The sequence below is a fragment of the Coregonus clupeaformis genome, chromosome 18 (assembly GCF_020615455.1).
Source record: "Coregonus clupeaformis isolate EN_2021a chromosome 18, ASM2061545v1, whole genome shotgun sequence".
NCBI classification, from domain to species: Eukaryota; Metazoa; Chordata; class Actinopteri; order Salmoniformes; family Salmonidae; genus Coregonus; species Coregonus clupeaformis.
Window position 1 is genome coordinate 50,357,798 of NC_059209.1, and position 16,905 is coordinate 50,374,702.

General features: G+C 45.1%; 1 protein-coding gene across 2 annotated transcripts in view; it reads left to right on the forward strand.

Moving 5' to 3' along the window:
- The window catches only part of LOC121530946 (phosphatidylinositol 4,5-bisphosphate 5-phosphatase A), a 36,493-nt gene extending 32,946 nt beyond the window's left edge, over nt 1-3,547 (forward strand). For both annotated transcript variants that reach the window (XM_041836343.2, XM_041836344.2), the window contains exons 11-13: nt 125-208; nt 322-426; nt 657-3,547. In XM_041836343.2, the coding sequence (XP_041692277.1) occupies nt 125-208; nt 322-426; nt 657-956 (489 nt within the window). In that variant the 3' untranslated portion in view covers nt 957-3,547. The remainder of the gene's footprint in view (nt 1-124; nt 209-321; nt 427-656) is intronic.
- Nucleotides 3,548-16,905: the final 13,358 nt, after the last annotated feature.

Consider the following 16,905-nt stretch of genomic DNA (forward strand, 5'->3'; position numbering starts at 1 on the left):
GTGGATTTCAATTATTAACAAAGCTTGAAGTAACCCAGATAATGTGTCATGATAAAGTAATAATTAGCTAAGACATTAAGAGTTTTTGTAAAATCAGGAATTGGTGTTGCCTTTGCCTCCCCAGGTGGGATTCAAACACCATAAGGACTATGTAGGCTATGTGTGGGCCAAGCAGGAGGAGGCTGATTACCATAGAGTAGAACACGAGGTAAGGGCGACTTTTAATAACACACATAAATGAACTGTAGAACCCTGTCATGGTACTGTATCTTTATGTGTTTTGACTCGTCTCTCCCTCTTTTTCTGTCTTTACCTCTGCAGGTGACCTTTACTGAGGAAGAGTTGCCCAAGGGCTCAGGAGACTTCATCTTGTGTTACTATAGCAACAACATGAGCACCCTCGTGGGTGTGACAGAGCCTTTTCAGGTACTTACAATGATGCTGTCTGGTTTTTATGGTAAATATATAAAACATTGAAGTATAATGGGATTGGTCATTTAACTCTACATTGGTTCTTCCACACCCATCCCCACTCCTTCATTTTGATCTTCACCCTTTCCTGTGCTACTTCCCTATGCTCTTCTTTTCCTTGATCCTTCTCTCTTCCTTCTCTATCTCTTCCTCCTCTCCTCCTCTCCTTCATCTCTCCTCTACAGATCCAGCTGCCCACCTCCAGCCCCGCCGGTAGCCCCTCTGACGACAGCTCTGATTTCACCTCTGAGGATGACAGCACCGTGGTTGGTATGAAGACCATGTCCCGCAGTCCCAGCCCCCGGAAAAAGAAGCACAGAGCCCGACGCAGCCATAGCCGCAGTCCCAGCCACAGCCGTAGCCGCAGTGGCAGCCCTGCGCTGCCCGAAATGAAGGGCCTCAAGCTGCAGCTTGGCTCGGCCCACAACACCACAGATGGGGTGAAGGAGAAGGCCTCAGCTGAGGCTGGGGATAGAGGGTTGTGATGGAGCCCCTGTTATCCAGCTCTCACATGACCAACTCTGTGTGGTTTCTTTATACATGATGCACTGTACTGTATTGTATGTTTCCTTTATTGAAAATGTACATTTTCGGGTGCCATTTGTTTCAGGACTGGGGTTAGGCTTCTGGTACAAGAAGACTACTTTGTCTTGTGTGATTTTTCATAAGCTGTTTTCAAATGTATATCTCCCAGTAGATTCTCTCATTCCTCTCACACTCTCTCTCTCACTCTGTCACTCTTCCCTCTCAGGCGTAGAAAATACAGGGAGCTTTTGGCTGATTTTAAGAGATCCTTACATGGCAAATCATTTCCAAATCTCAGGCAGAGGGAATTGGCCACCAAATTAATTTTGGGTCCATTTCGCCAGTTGTTTCACAGATATTTTGAAGCAGCATAATATTTAGCCCTCGTTATCAGCCCTGGTGGCTTAGTCAGCAGGGTAGCATGTGTGTGAGCATGAGCCAATGCTGTCTTTTGATGAGGTGAACAATTAGTTTGACTCCCAAAGGGAACATTCCTCGCAAATAGTAATAACCCGGCCCACAAGTGGTTTTTCATTTGAGTTTTGGGTCAAAAAAGACTGTAGAATTTCAAGGAATTCAGCAACAAATGACTTTAATTTAGTAAATCTGTTCCAAAGTATTCCCACGAATAAAAAAGAGACATGTGGTTGGGTTTCAATGTAATCAAGGTATGAAATTAATGTTATTTTCAAATACAATTTATTTTTGGGCTTAGTTGTGGTTAGTTTGCAGTGTACTAATTATTATAATTATGCTCCCGACCATCCGATCCGACAAAAATCAGCCCGCGGCTGAATCAAGTTGCCTACCCCTGCCTTAGGAATTGGGCCAAGGAGATGAAGATAGAGAAATGTGATTCCAATAGCATCCTTTGTGTTAGACAGAGTTCTAAATGCTAGGTGTAGTATATGGGTACCTGCCCTTCTTCATAGACTCTTGTGAGTTGTGAGCTCACCTCTGAGCGGCAGGTCTTTGTAAAACTATCCCAAGGCTTGACTGCATGGGTCACTTAAATGCCATGATGAAAAAATAAGGTAAAACATTTTCACCTTCAGGGTACTGGTGTTTCCAGTTCTCTTATTTTCTTATCTGCTCTTCACCTCTCTTTTTTCCTCTTTCTCTCTCGCTCTCGTGTCCCCTCTCTCCCTTTTTCTCTATTGGTGATGGTGATTAGCTAAAACTGTTCTGTCACTAGTAGTGATGTGTTGGATTGTTAGCCTGTGACCTCCAATGTGCCACCCTAGACACTTTGTACCTATGGGCTGTTAGCTTAGGACAGTGTGTGCTGTTGTACTGAAATTCATTGTGAGTGTGTTCATGTATGTATGCCACTGTATGAGTGTGTTTTATGAAAGGGTGTGTGTGTGTGTGTGTGTGTGTGTGTGTGTGTGTGTGTGTGTGTGTGTGTGTTTTGGGTTTACAAAAGTGAGTGTGTAATTGTGTATGACTGATAGTGATGTGTGTATGCGCTTGCATGGTTTTCTGGACATACTGTACATTCCGGTACTGTGATTTTGTGCCGTTAAAAGTGCTGTTTTTGACTAGTCTTTGTAAAATAACCAGCTGTTGAGAAGTGTTTGGAAAAAATGTTATATTGACAGTGTAAACACAAAATGATATGCTAGATATAGTAGCTACACAAGGAATATGAAAGACTGAAATAGTTTGCTTGCAGAACAACAAGAAAGACAATTTATTTCATCCTATTTAAATGATACAAAATACACTGTAGATGGTGTGAAGCTCATCCAAGGTAAATGATCAGCGCTGCATATGTACAAGTGAACTTGGTTTTTTGTTGTTGTTATCCATTGATTATGTGTATCAATTAATATAACTGAATTGATTCAAAGTATGGTTATAGAAAAGGTGATAAGGAAAGACTAGATCTGAAAATCTAATTCAATTGTCTTTTGTTATTTTAGTCTTTGGAAATGTCTCTCTCCCACACTGTATGTGGAATTTAAAATATATGAATAAGGAATGTTATTGAAAGCTTATAATGTATTTAAAACAGATTAGAGTAGGCTATGCACTGTATGTAAATGACAAATATCAAATAGAGAACATATGACAATCAATGTCAAAATATTATGCATTTATTTTCTTATTTTATTGTGTCAAATGAGAGCCTGAATTCTGATGGCAAGTGTGGGAGAATCATTTTAAAGCAAAAGGGTTTGAAGTTCAAGTTCTATTTAATTTAATAGACTATATAGTGTATACATATTTGTTTTATCTTTATTTTACTTTTATATTTATTCATGCACACAACATAGTTTTATGTGGAGGCAAAAATAAACAACCTCTTTTCAAAAGTCATTTTTAGTTAACTGTATTGGCTCTGCAAGCTTGTATGTGATTGGGATTAAAACATCTGGACAACATTACAGAGGCTTGAATTGGCTAGTTGTTGAATGTTGATATTAGAGAGCAGGGTGTGGACCCATCCAGGGGGGTCAGGGGGTCAGGGCACAGAGGGGGAACCCCTGTGCTTTCCAGGTCAACACCTCTGTCCAGGTCAAAAAATAAAACCCCTCTTTAAGCTGTATAGCTGGTGTGATCTCTGAGTCTTTCTTGTTTTCAGTCGGCCAGATCAAAGAACATTGACCACCCTGATAAGGAACTTTGCACTACATTGATGTTGTTGCAGTGATTTGTAAGAAAGAGCTCTATTATAAAACATACAATGCTCAGACACCTCATTGTATTGGGGGTGTTTGGTTACAGAGGAGAAGACCCCTAGACCCCTTACAAAGGAGGCATACGCTATGAGGTACTTTCAGTGTTGGTTATTAAGGAACAAAAACCAGGTCAGATCTACAATAGTCATTGTAGGAAGCATTAACATTATTTTTTAATTCTACCAACATATTTCCTAAACCTAAAGACCCACGACTCTGCTAGTATTCAAATCAAAGTGTATTGGTCGCGTACACAGATTAGATAGTAGAAGTATGACTAAAGGTAGAAAATAATGTATTTAGCCTTTACATTGGCTGCATTAATGTAAAGCCCTAGGTAACAACACATCTGCCACACTGATCCTCAACACGGGGGCCCCTCAGGGGTGCGTGCTCAGTCCCCTCCTGTACTCTCTGTTCACCCATGACTGCATGGCCAGGCACGACTCCAACACCATCATTAAGTTTGCCGACGACACAACAGTGGTAGGCCTGATCACCGACAACGATGAGACAGCCTATAGGGAGGAGGTCAGAGATCTGGCCGTGTGGTGCCAGGACAACAACCTCTCCCTCAACGTGACCAAGACAAAGGAGATGATTGTGGACTACAGGAAAAAAAAGAGGACTGAGCACGCCCCCATTCTCATCGACGGGGCTGTAGTGGAACAGGTTGAGAGCTTCAAGTTCCTTGGTGTCCACATCACCAACGAACTATCATGGTCCAAACACACCAAGACAGTCGTGAAGAGGGCACATCAAAGCCTATTCCCCCTCAGGAGACTAAAAAGATTTGGCATGGGTCCTCAGATCCTCAAAAAATTCTACAGCTGCACCATCGAGAGCATCCTGACTGGTTGCATCACCGCCTGGTATGGCAACTGCTTGGCCTCTGACCGCAAGGCACTACAGAGGGTAGTGCGTACGGCCCAGTACATCACTGGGGCAAAGCTCCCTGCCATCCAGGACCTCTATACCAGGCGGTGTCAGAGGAAGGCCCTCAAAATTGTCAAAGACTCCAGTCACCCTAGTCATAGACTGTTCTCTCTGCTACCGCACGGCAAGCGGTACCGGAGTGCCAAGTCTAGGTCCAAAAGACTTCTCAACAGCTTCTACCCCCAAGCCATAAGACTCCTGAACAGCTAATCATGGCTACCCGGACTATTTGCACTGCCCCCCCACCCCATCCTTTTTACGCTGCTGCTACTCTGTTAAGTATTTATGCATAGTCACTTTAACTCTACCCACATGTACATATTACCTCAACTACCTCAACTAGCCGGTGCCTCCGCACATTGACTATGCAACGGTACCCCCCTGTATATATAGCCTCCCTACTGTCACTTTATTTTATTGTATATATAGCCTCCCTACTGTCACTTTATTTTACTTCTGCTCTTTTTTTCTCAACACTTTTTTGTTGTTGTTTTATTCTTACTTTTTTGTTTAAAATAAATGCACTGTTGGTTAAGGGCTGTAAGTAAGCATTTCACTGTAATGTCTGCACCTGTTGTATTCGGCGCATGTGACCAATAAAATTTGATTTGATTTGATTTGATTTGATTTAAACCATTTACAATTGTCTGTCCCCACTCCCGAGGCTGCCATCCAGTCCCAGCTAGACGGGGTACGTACAGGTGTCAGTCATATATCCAAAAGCCTGTTGATTTGAATTGCTTATTCAGTGGCCCTCTCCTTCTACCTGTATATGTGAGTCTGGTCGAGGCTGAGGTCCTGAGTGTTCCAGTGGAGGAGCGCAGCCAGGGAACAGTGCCCTCCAGATGCTTACTCATGGACCTGAACACCGGCCTGATCAAGAAACACGTCAGCGAGATGGACAGGAGGGTGACACAAGGTAAGGATGAATGATAGAAACGTTAAGGTCATTTTCCGGACCTTTTGAATAAAGTTATGTCCACTGCTGGAAGGCTCACTCTCTCTCCCTGATTCTCTCCTCTCTCCAGTGTACACTCGTTCCTCTGTGGACGAGTTCCGACAGGGAACCGAGAACTCCCAGAAAACTCTGGTGGACATCAGGAGCGGACACATCACCAAGCCTGTCGGAGCGATGGAGAGGACTGGAGGCAAAGCATCAACACCGTTGAATCCTGAGGGATGTAAAATATGCTGGGATGCAACACAGTCAGCTTGCCTCAGCCGTGGAGAACCTGAAGAATATATTTTAAAATGCCACTTGATTGGGAACTATTATTGTTGGCTTGCATTGCATTTGTTGTGACACTGTATGACAGGCCTCTTCAACCCTGTTCCTGGAGAGTTACCTAATTATTATCTGGTTGATAAGCTAAATCAGATACAGTACCTTCGGAAAGTATTCACAGCCCTTGACTTTTTCCACACTTTGTTGTGTTACAGCCTGAATTTAAAATAGATTAAATTGAGATGTTTTGGTCACTGGCCTACACACAATATACCCCATAATGTCAAACTGGAATTATGTTTTTTGAAATTATTACAAATTAATTAAAATTAAAAGCTGAAATGTCTTGAGTCAATAAGTATTCAACCCCTTTTTTATGGCAAGCCTAAATAAGTTCAGGAGTAAAGATGTGCTTAACAAGTCACATAATAAGTTGCATGGACTCACTCTGTGTGCAATAATAGTGTTTAACATGATTTCTTTATGACTACCTCGTCTCTGTACCCCACACATACAGCAGTGAATTTCAAACAAGGATTCAACCAAAAAGACCAGGGAGGTTTTTCAATGCCTCACAAAGAAGGGCACATATTGGTAGATGGGTATAAAAAAAAAGCAGACATTGAATATCCCTTTGAGCATGGTGAAGTTATTAATTACACTTTGGATGATGTGTCACTACCAGTGGCGATTTTAGCATGTCAATCTTGGTGGGGTAAAACATTTGTTTTTGTTTTTTAGATGCATGCCAGCAAAGCCACAACACAACACTAAACAATACATTAATTGCACTATAACGGTGACAAACGGCGCCCACAAACTGTTAGGGCCTACATAAAGCTGTCCCAACAGCAGAGTCCCAACAGCAGTCCCAACACCTTACCACTGCTACACCTGTCTATCAGCAGAGCCTTGTCTGGCAGCGAAACAGTTCATTCAGCCTGCCTTTTTAAAAAACATAGCTGATATGGCTGACTTGCTTAAACAAATGTGGTTTCTACTGACAATTGAGAAGTACAAAATATGGCATAAGGGGACGATGAGCGGATGAGAGGCAATCTGTAATTTCGATTAAGACATTAATGAGCGAGCTAGGACAAACGAAGTCAATATAACTATTTGTTCAGCACTTTTGAAATGTACAGCGACAGAATTCAGAACATGGGCCGTTCTTACAGTATTCTCCCTGTACACCAAGTCAGAACAGAAGGATAAATAAAGGGGGCATATAAGCAGACAATGATAGCTCTTACAATATTCGATGATTACATTTCTCTTAAACAGGCTATAGGCTACATGTGCACCACCAAGTCAGAACAGTAGGCGAAATTAAGAGGGGGAAAGGGACCACATTATTAGGGTGAGGCACATGGGCTACTAACAGCTTACTACATTTATTATTACCTTCTTAGCTACAGTATACATATCTCCCTGGCATATTACGTCATTTATGCAGCAGCATACAATACATTTTTGGACTCACCTTGTTGTGCTGTGCTCACTTGAACAGGGAGAGGGCGCGGCGGTCCTTCGTGGGCAAATTGTGTCATCAAACTGGGTGGGGAAGCCATAGTCTGCTTTCAAGACAACTGGGAACTCGGAAAAAAAACAAGGTTGAATCATGATGACGTCAGTGATCTTCAGGTCGGAGCTCCGGAAAAGAGTCCAGAGTTTCCGACTTGCAATTCAAAGTTGGATGACCATTCAAAATGTTCCCAGTCGGAGCTCGTTTTTTTCAGAGTTCCCAGTTGTCTTGAACTCACTGAAGTCAGATTTCCCAGTTCTGAGTTTCCAGTTGTTTTGAGCATGGCAGAAATCATGCTGGATTGACAGCATGGCCAATGTTGAATGTTTATCCTTTTAAACTTGGAAAAGAGACCCTTAAACCCAGACTTGGATTACACACCCACTCCACTGAATAGCAGGCTAGTGATTGCTTTGCAATGCTTGCAGTTAGCCACTGATTCCTTCCAAACCACTCATTGTTGAATTTGCCATTTTGTTAAGTCAATTATTTAACTAACTATTTAAGTGTCTCTGTGCGTCTCCCAAAAGGTTGTAAGTCTTTTGGGATTTAAGTAACGGACAGAGTCCCGGTCTGCATAGTCAGAGATGTATTAATTGAGAATTCTGCCATCACAATTTCAGAGTCCATCTTTTATACTCATAGCTCTCCTGACCATCAGTTCATACACACACACACACACACACATACATACACACACACACACATGCATACACACACACATACATACACACACATGCATTCCTTAGTTATCGCCTTCCTCATACTCCTTAAAAAGCCTAACCGTTTCTCTCCTCCCTAAATTGGGAGGCCTCTTTATCTTGGTTTCTCAGTTGTCTGTAGACAGTTCTCCTTGTCCTTTGTTGTCCCAAAAACCGCCATCCCAATCCTGTCCCTGACCCACCTTCCTGTTACTTCCCCATACCCACACCTCTATAACCACCCCACAGTGATGAAAGGTCGGGGTAGGGTTTCTTCGTTAACAGAGTTTACCCCCGAACCCTAGTGGTCAGTTCTTCTCTTTAACTCTGTGTGTGTTCAACGGTGTTGGTATGTGGGCCTACCTTTTTGCAGTGGGTAACGTGGACCCAAGTGGCTCTCTCAGCTATTCTTATAGTGAAGGCAGTTACCAATAGGACTTGGGATGGTCCCTCCCAGCGTAGCCGCTTTCAATCCTTTTTCCTCAACGATTGGATCCACACCCAGTCTCCAGGTTATATACTATGAATCACCTTCTCCTTTAATTCTCCTGTAGGACACAAATTCTTAGACATACGGGTATGGTTAACGAACAATTTTCTCATGTGTTCTGCTAGTGTACTCTCTAGTTCTATGTCTGCCTGTTCTGGTCCTGCCAACTGTGGCATTCTGTAAGGTCTTCCAAACACTTTCTCAATGGGGGATAACCCATCTTTATCTGGGGTTACTCTAAATTTCTTCCCTTCACTCCGTGATAACTCTATAAAATCCATTTCCAATTGCTGGAAGGGGTACTTAGCCGGAGGATACTCACCCTGAGGTGCCCTTTGTCTGCCCTGGTGATTATTTTGAGCACAGATAACACATTTATTCTCATAAGAAATCATATATACCCTAAACTGGAATCACCCCTTTCTGTATAGCTAGTCTTGACTAGTCCCCCAGAATTATCTCATACTCTACGGAGGAATTTATCCCCACAATGTAATCTTGATCATTCCTGACAGTCTCATACAACAGGAATAGGTTCTCCCTCTTTTCTATACAACCACCTGGAATTATTCATAGATGTGACTTTTGAGCAAATATTAGGTCTCACACGTATACAACCTTACATGATTATTGGTTAACACCAGGGACGGCCTGTTCAATAGGGCGATATGGGCGACGCACTGCCAAACGGGAAAAGGAAGGGATTTTTTTTCTAATCAATTATATCACGGCAACAGTAGTTATCAGTGTTCACGTCTGATCTGCCAGCCACTAAATGTCAAATCAGGCTAAAGTCGTGCTTCAAATGGCCCTGCCCGTTTTTGGGGCGATTTCAGTCAAGTTGAAAATCGCCCAGAAGTCTCTCATAGCCTGTCATGTAAAATCTATTTTTTTCAAATTTCAAAGCTTTCAATACATTCTCTATGGGTGTCTGTGGGCTTGCACTTACGCGCTTTCGTCATACGTGACGTAACCATGAACGTAACTAAGACAATAGCGGCTAGCAGCGTCTCTGTTGCGACCTGCAGTGTGGCGTTATTTTATGTTTTTAATTTGTAGACTTAGTTTACAAACATTCTGCCAACCATGGATTTCCAGTGGTTGGTTTTGGACTGATCTTGTTGATCGTGTACATACCCGCTACGAACGGACTAAATAATGAAAACGCTGCTGGCAGCGGAATCCCAATACAGCTGGGAGACTTGGCTGGATGACAGAGTCCCGGACAGAGAAGTGGAGCCGGCCGGCTTCACCCTGGTCAGAGCGGACCGCGATCCTGGTAAGAGAGCGACTCTGTACCCCGACATTGAACTGCTTTCTGTGTCATTGCGACCTTACTATCTGCCCCGTGAGTTCCCCCAATTGTTTGTTACCGTTGTGTACTGTTGATAATCACAAGTTTACTGGAGAACTGAGACCAAGTAGAGACTTTGGACAGGGTGGATATGGTATAATAAAGGCAGTTTATTCAGAGGTAAAGATATCTGGAATCGCGTGCACGGACTCGTTCGTCAAACTCTTAGGGAGAAGAGAGCCCCGAAAACATTGTGTGCAGACATTTTATACAATAAATGATGTAGGTTGAATCTAGTAGTTCTGATCTTCTGATTGGTCCTGATGAGTTGGGCGAGGTCCCCTCCACTGTTGCATTGGCTCTGAGTCGGGTTCTCTGTCTTCAAATGTTCAGCCTAAAGAGAGGGGATTTGTGTGTGTGTGTGTGTGTGTGTGTGTTTAACAGTGATGATGTGTGTGTGTGTGTGTGTTATCAGTGATGATGTGTGTGTGTGTGTGTGTGTGTGTGTGTGTGTGTGTGTCCTCAGAGCAAGAACTCGTGAGTTGGAAGAACTGAGAGACCTATGGCGTGGGTGTTGTCCTTGGCCACCTGCTGACAAGGCTGACAAGATAGGACTCTTTTGTCCATTGTTATAGGATAGGAACAGCATTGATTGAAAACAAACGCCCAACACAAAATGGGTCATGCACAAGATTTTAGTCAGACCAAGCTATAACATTATATATTTACTACGACAGTACATTCAACCAAAAGCTAATATAACAAAGGCATCAGAGATTATTTATAATCTGTCACAGAAACTGGAATCCATCTCCCCAGATCAGTCAATAAATGCTTCTGGTATTGACTTATATGCTGCCCCTGTCTTCATGTTGTTGCTGGACATATCTTTTTTAAAATGTGTGTAGGTCACCTAAATCATCAGAAAAATTGCCCCTCCTGAGAATTTTTTCAGGAGCCGCCACTGGTTAACACCATCGGTAACCCGGAGTTTGTAAGGCTCCAGTTTCATGAAACAGATAGAGTTACGGCAAAATCTACAGTTGTTTGTGACTTTTGACTTTACTAATATTCTATTTCACACATGCTATTTTAATTCCTTCTGGTGTACACCCCTCCCTGTATTTCTTTATCCCGGATTATTTGTTGAACATTACTGTTCTATAATCTACTACAGGTTCTCTGAATACAGGGTAGTTTCTTTTGGTAATGACCTATTACCGTGAATCGTTACGGACCCACCCTGAGCAATCCCAGACTTCCCCAATTAATGAATAAAGACTACTGACCTTATCCTTGCAGCCGAGATTCAATGTAGGTTTGGATTCCGTCACCGTCTCTGTCATTAATCAGGTGTCCTCTGGCCTGTCTTAACCCTTAATGTCAAAGGGCAGGACTTTCTATTTACGAATGTATCATTCGCCCGTCAACGGTTTTCAGAGTTACCTGGAATGACAGAGGCAGGTATTGGATTCCGAGCTCGAAGGACCAAGCTGTTAAGTGAATTATTTAACAAACTATTTCAGTGTCTCTGTGCGTCTCCCAAAAGGTTGTAAGTCTTTTGGGATTTAAGTAACAGACAGAGTTCCGGACTGCATAGTCAGAGATTTATTCATTGAGAATTCTGCCATCACAATTTCAGAGTCCATCTTTTACATTTACATTTTAGTCATTTTAGCAGACGCTCTTATCCAGAGCGACTTACAGTTAGTGAGTGCATACATTTTAATTTTTTTATACTGGAATCGAACCCACAACCCTCGCGTTGCAAACACCATGCTCTACCAACTGAGCTACATCCCTGCCGGCCATTCCCTCCCCTACCCTGGACGACGCTGGGTCAATTGTGCGCCGCCACATGGGTCTCCCGGTCGCGGCCGGCTACGACAGAGCCTGGATTCGAACCAGGATCTCTAGTGGCACAGCTAGCACTGCAATGTAGTGCCTTAGACCACTGTGCCACTCGGGAGGACCCAGATCATGACTCATACATCATACAAAAATCCCTCCCCTCTTTAGGCAGGCTGTAGTTTTCCACTTTATAATTGCTCTCCTGGCCATCAGTTCACACACACACACACACACACACACACACACATACACACACACATACATACACACACACACACACACACACATGCATACACACACACATACATACACACACATGCATTCCTTAGTTATTGCCGTCCTCATACTCCTTAGAAAACCTAACCGTTTCTCTCCTCCCTAAATTGGGAGGCCTCTTTATCTTGGTTTCTCAGTTGTCTGTAGACAGTTCTCCTTGTCCTTTGTTGTCTGGTCTAACTCTTACTCATATTGCTAAATAGTAGCTCAATGTCATAGTCTTTACTGGTCCTACACTCACACATTACCAGGTAGTAGATTCTAACACATCTCACACAGTTTCAGAGTGTAATAATTAGTCATTAATAATTAATCTATCAGATTTCCAACTTGTTATGTAATGTTTATGTCCAATGGCCGATGAGCACCGATTCGTTTTATCTATAATTTCTCTTCATTTTTAAAGGATTAAAAAGGATTTGCCAGTAGATTGTCGACTTGATTCATGATGATGACTGCTAGCTTGCTAGCTAAGATTTTGAAAGTATGATGTTGACATGATCAGTCCAATCAAAGCTACTGTAGATATAACGTGATTTGACATCATTTTATCTGTGGCCAATGACCTTGAGCCTTCTTGGATGGGCACTTCTAATGTAACTCTATGGCAGCACCCAAGTGGCTTGAATTTTCGATCTCAACCTTAAGATTTGGCGGTGACGTAGTGTCCCCATGAGTGACAGAACACTGAGCAAATCACGGCGCAACTAGAGAACATTACCAACCCCTACGCTCCATATTTTCGGCTGGCTGCCCCACCACCACAGAAAGCACTGAGCTAGGCTGAAACACCTGCAATTTGGAGCTGCCTTACTCGAGAAAGCAAAAAAGAGACCATGTTTGTATGCGGCTTTATTAACTCACTGATTTTTATTTCATATTTTTTACATTGTTTGCAAACTGATATGTGACACGTGTTAATGCCAAAATAACATGCAAAACAGGCAACCCAAGCTTTTTTTCAGCTCTGCCCCACCTGCCCTGAATGATGGGTTGCCACTGGTCACTACAAAGATACAGGCGTCCTTCCTAACTCAGTTGCCTGGGAGGAAGGAAACCGCTCAGGGATTTCAATGGTGACTTTAAAACAGTTACAGAGTTTATTGGCTGTGAAAAGAGAAAACTGAGGATGGATCAACAACATTGTAGTTAATTCACAATACTAACCTAAATCACAGTGAACAGAAGGAAGCCAGTACAGAATATGCAAAACATGCATCCTGTTTGCAATAAGGCACTAAAGTAAAACTGCAAAACATTTGGCAAAGAAATGAACTTTATGTCCTGAATACAAAGCATTATGTTTGGGGCAAATCCAACACAACACATCACTGAGTACCACTCTTCATATTTTCAAGCATGGTGGTTGCTGCACCATGTTATGGGTATACTTGTCATCGGCAAGGACTAGGGAGTTTTTTAGGATAAAAATAAATGGAATAGAGCTAAGCATAGGCAAACTCCTAGAGGAAAACCTGGTTAAGTCTGCAACTACTTGTGATGTAGTGATTTGAAGGAGTCAGGCGCAGGAGGGTAAATCACAGAATGACAGGATTTATTCTGGAATACAGAGTTACTCAATAAAGTGACAAAACAGGAGCACTGAAACCAAGAAGGCACACGGGGAAAATAACCCGGTGATACAAAATACAAGGAGCTCCTCCGAGCTTCACTAATATCACAATATACAATCACACACAAAGACAAGGAGGCAGAGGGAACACTTATACAGGTACTGATGAGGGGATATGAACCAGGTGTGTGTAATAAACAAGACAAAACAAATGGAATGATGAGATGAGGAGAGGCAGTGGCTAGAAGGCCGGTGACGACGAACGCCGAAGCCTGCCCGAACAAGGAGAGGAGGCAGCCTCGGAGGAAGTCGTGAGAGTACCCCCCCCCAACCCCGCCTTGACGCGCAGCTCCAGCAGCGCGCCGATACCGGCCTCTGGGACGACCAGGAGAACGCGGAGCAGGGCGAGCCGGATGGCGACGGTGGAAATCCTGCAACAGGGAGGGATCGAGGATATCCCTGCACTGGGACCCAGCACCGCTCCTCCGGACCGTACCCCTGCCAATCCACGAGGTACTGAAGGCCCCCCACCCGACGCCTCGAATCCAGGGTGGAACGGACGGAGTACTCTCTGGAGGGAGTAATAACCTATAAATAACCTATTTTATTCTCCTCAGGACTTTGAACGGCCCCACAAACCGCGGGCTCAGCTTCCGGCAAGGCAGCCGGAGGGGCAGATTCCGGGTCGAGAGCCAGACCCGATCACCCAGTACGAAGACCGGGGACTCACTTCAGTGGCGGTCAGCGTTGGCCTTCTAGCGACGCACAGCACGTTGGAGGTGGATGTGGGCAGCGTCCCACGTCTCCTCCGTGCGCCGAAACCAGTAATCCACCGCAGGAGCCTCGGTCTGGCTCTGATACCACGGTGCCAGAACCGGCTGATAACCTAAAACACATTGAAATGGCGTTAGGTTAGTGGAAGAGTGGCGGAGAGAGTTCTGGGCATATTCGGCCCATGGCAAAAACACTGACCACTCCCCCAGCCGGTCCTGGCAGTAGGACCACAGGAACCTACCCACATCCTGATTTACCCGTTCTACCTACCCATTAGACTCGGGGTGAAAACCAAAGGTCAGGCTGACCGAGACCCCCAGACGTTCCATGAACCCCTTCCAGACCCTGGATGTGAACTGGGGACCCCGGTCAGACCCTATGTCCTCTGGCACCCCGTAGTGCCGGAAGACATGTGTAAACAGGGCCTCCGCAGTCTGCAGGGCCGTGGGGAGACCGGGCAGAGGAAGGAGGCGGCAGGCTTTGGAAAAGCGGTCCACAACGACCAGAATGGTGGTGTTACCTTGAGAGAGGAGAAGATCAGTAAGGAAGTCAATACACAAGTGGGACCATGGCCGTTGTGGAACTGGTAAGGGTTGTAACTTACCCGCTGGAAGGTGCCTAGGTGCCTTACTCTGGGCGCACACCGAGCAGGAGGAGACATACACCCTCACGTCCTCAGCCAAGGTAGGCCACCAGTACTTTCCGGTCAGGCAGCGCACTGTACGACCGATACCTGGGTGACCAGAGGAGGGTGACGTGTGTGCCCAATAGATCAGACGGTCACAGACAAGAGAAGGCACGTACTGCAGCCCAGCTGGACACTGAGCTGGAGATGGCTCTGTGCGTAACGCCCACACTATGTCCGCGTCCATCGCCCATACTACCGGCGCCACAATGCAGGAGGCCGGGAGTATGGGGGTGTTGTCTATGGGCCTCTCCTCTGGGTCGTACAGCCGTGACAGTGCGTCTGCCTTCACGTTCTTCATACCCGGGATGTAAGATAGTGTAAAGTCAAACCAGGTGAAGAATAGGGCCCACCTGGCCTGGCGAGGGTTCAGCCTCCTTGCTGCCCGGATGTACTCCATGTTACGGTGGTCTGTCCAGACGAGGAAAGGGTGTTTCGTCCCCTCGAGCGAGTGCCTCGGACAACAGCCAACAGCTCCCGATCACCAACGTCGTAGTTCTGCTCCGCCGGGCTGAGCTTCTTGGAGAAGAAGGCACAGGGGCGGAGCTTGGGTGGCGTGCCCAAGCGTTGAGATAGGACAGCGCCTATCCCTACCTCGGACACATCCACCTCCACTACGAACGGTAGTGATGGATCGGGATGGGCCAATACCGGGGCTGAGGTGAACAGAACCCTCAGGTTACTGAAGGCCCTGTCAGCCTCAGCAGACCAGCAGAGCCGGGACGGCCCACCCTTCAACAGTGATGTGATGGGAGCTGCGACCTTGCCAAAGCCCTGGATAAACCTCCAATAGCAGTTGGCAAAGCCAATAAAGCGCTGCACCTACTTTACTGTGGTTGGAGTCTGCCAATTACGCACGGCTGAAATGCGATCTCCCTCCATCTCCACACCTGAGGTGGTAATGCGGTATCTGAGGAAGGAGACGGACTGTTGGAAAAACAGACACTTTTCTGCCTTGGCATAAAGGTCATGTTCCAACAGTCGGGCCAGCACTTTGCGAACCAGGGACACATGCTCGGCGCGCGTAGCGGAATACACCTAAATGTAATCGATGTAGACCACTACACCGCGACCAAGCATGTCCCGAAACACCTAGTTCACAAAGGACTGGAAGACGGATGGAGCATTGATCAAACCGTAAGGCATCACCAGGTATTCGTAATGCCCCGTGGTGGTGCTGAATGCTGTCTTCCACTCGTCCCCCTCTCGGACACGCACCAGGTTGTATGCACAACGGAGATCTAATTTTGTGAAGAAGGGCGCAACATGCATTGACTCGATCACAGATGGAATGAGGGGTAGAGGATAACTATAACGTATTGTCCCCTTGTTCAGTGCTCGGTAATCAATGCAAGGGCGCAGACCTCCGTCTTTCTTCTTCACAAAAAAGAAACTCGAGGAGGCGGGTGAAGTGGAGGGACGTATGAACCTCTGGCGCAGGACTCGGAGACGTCCTTGTTCAGTGCTCGGTAATCAATGCAAGGGCGCAGACCTCCGTCTTTCTTCTTCACAAAAAAGAAACTCGAGGAGGCGGGTGAAGTGGAGGGACGTATGAACCCCTGGCGCAGGACTCGGAGACGTATGTCTCCATAGCCTCTGTTTCAGCCTGCGACAGGGGATACACATGACTCCTGGGAGGCACAGTGTCTGGGGTTCACTGTTAGACAGTGTGGTGTCTGTATATCCCAGAAATGTTACATATGCACAAAAAGCTTATTTATCTCAAGTTGTGTGCACAAATTTGATTGCATCCCTGTTAGTGAGCATTTATCCTTTACCAAGATCATCCATCCACCTGACAGTTGTGGCTTATCAAGAAGTTGAATAAGCAGCATGATCATTACACCGGTGCATTCATCCGCCGCCATCACCTCATGTTTCAGCATGATAATGCA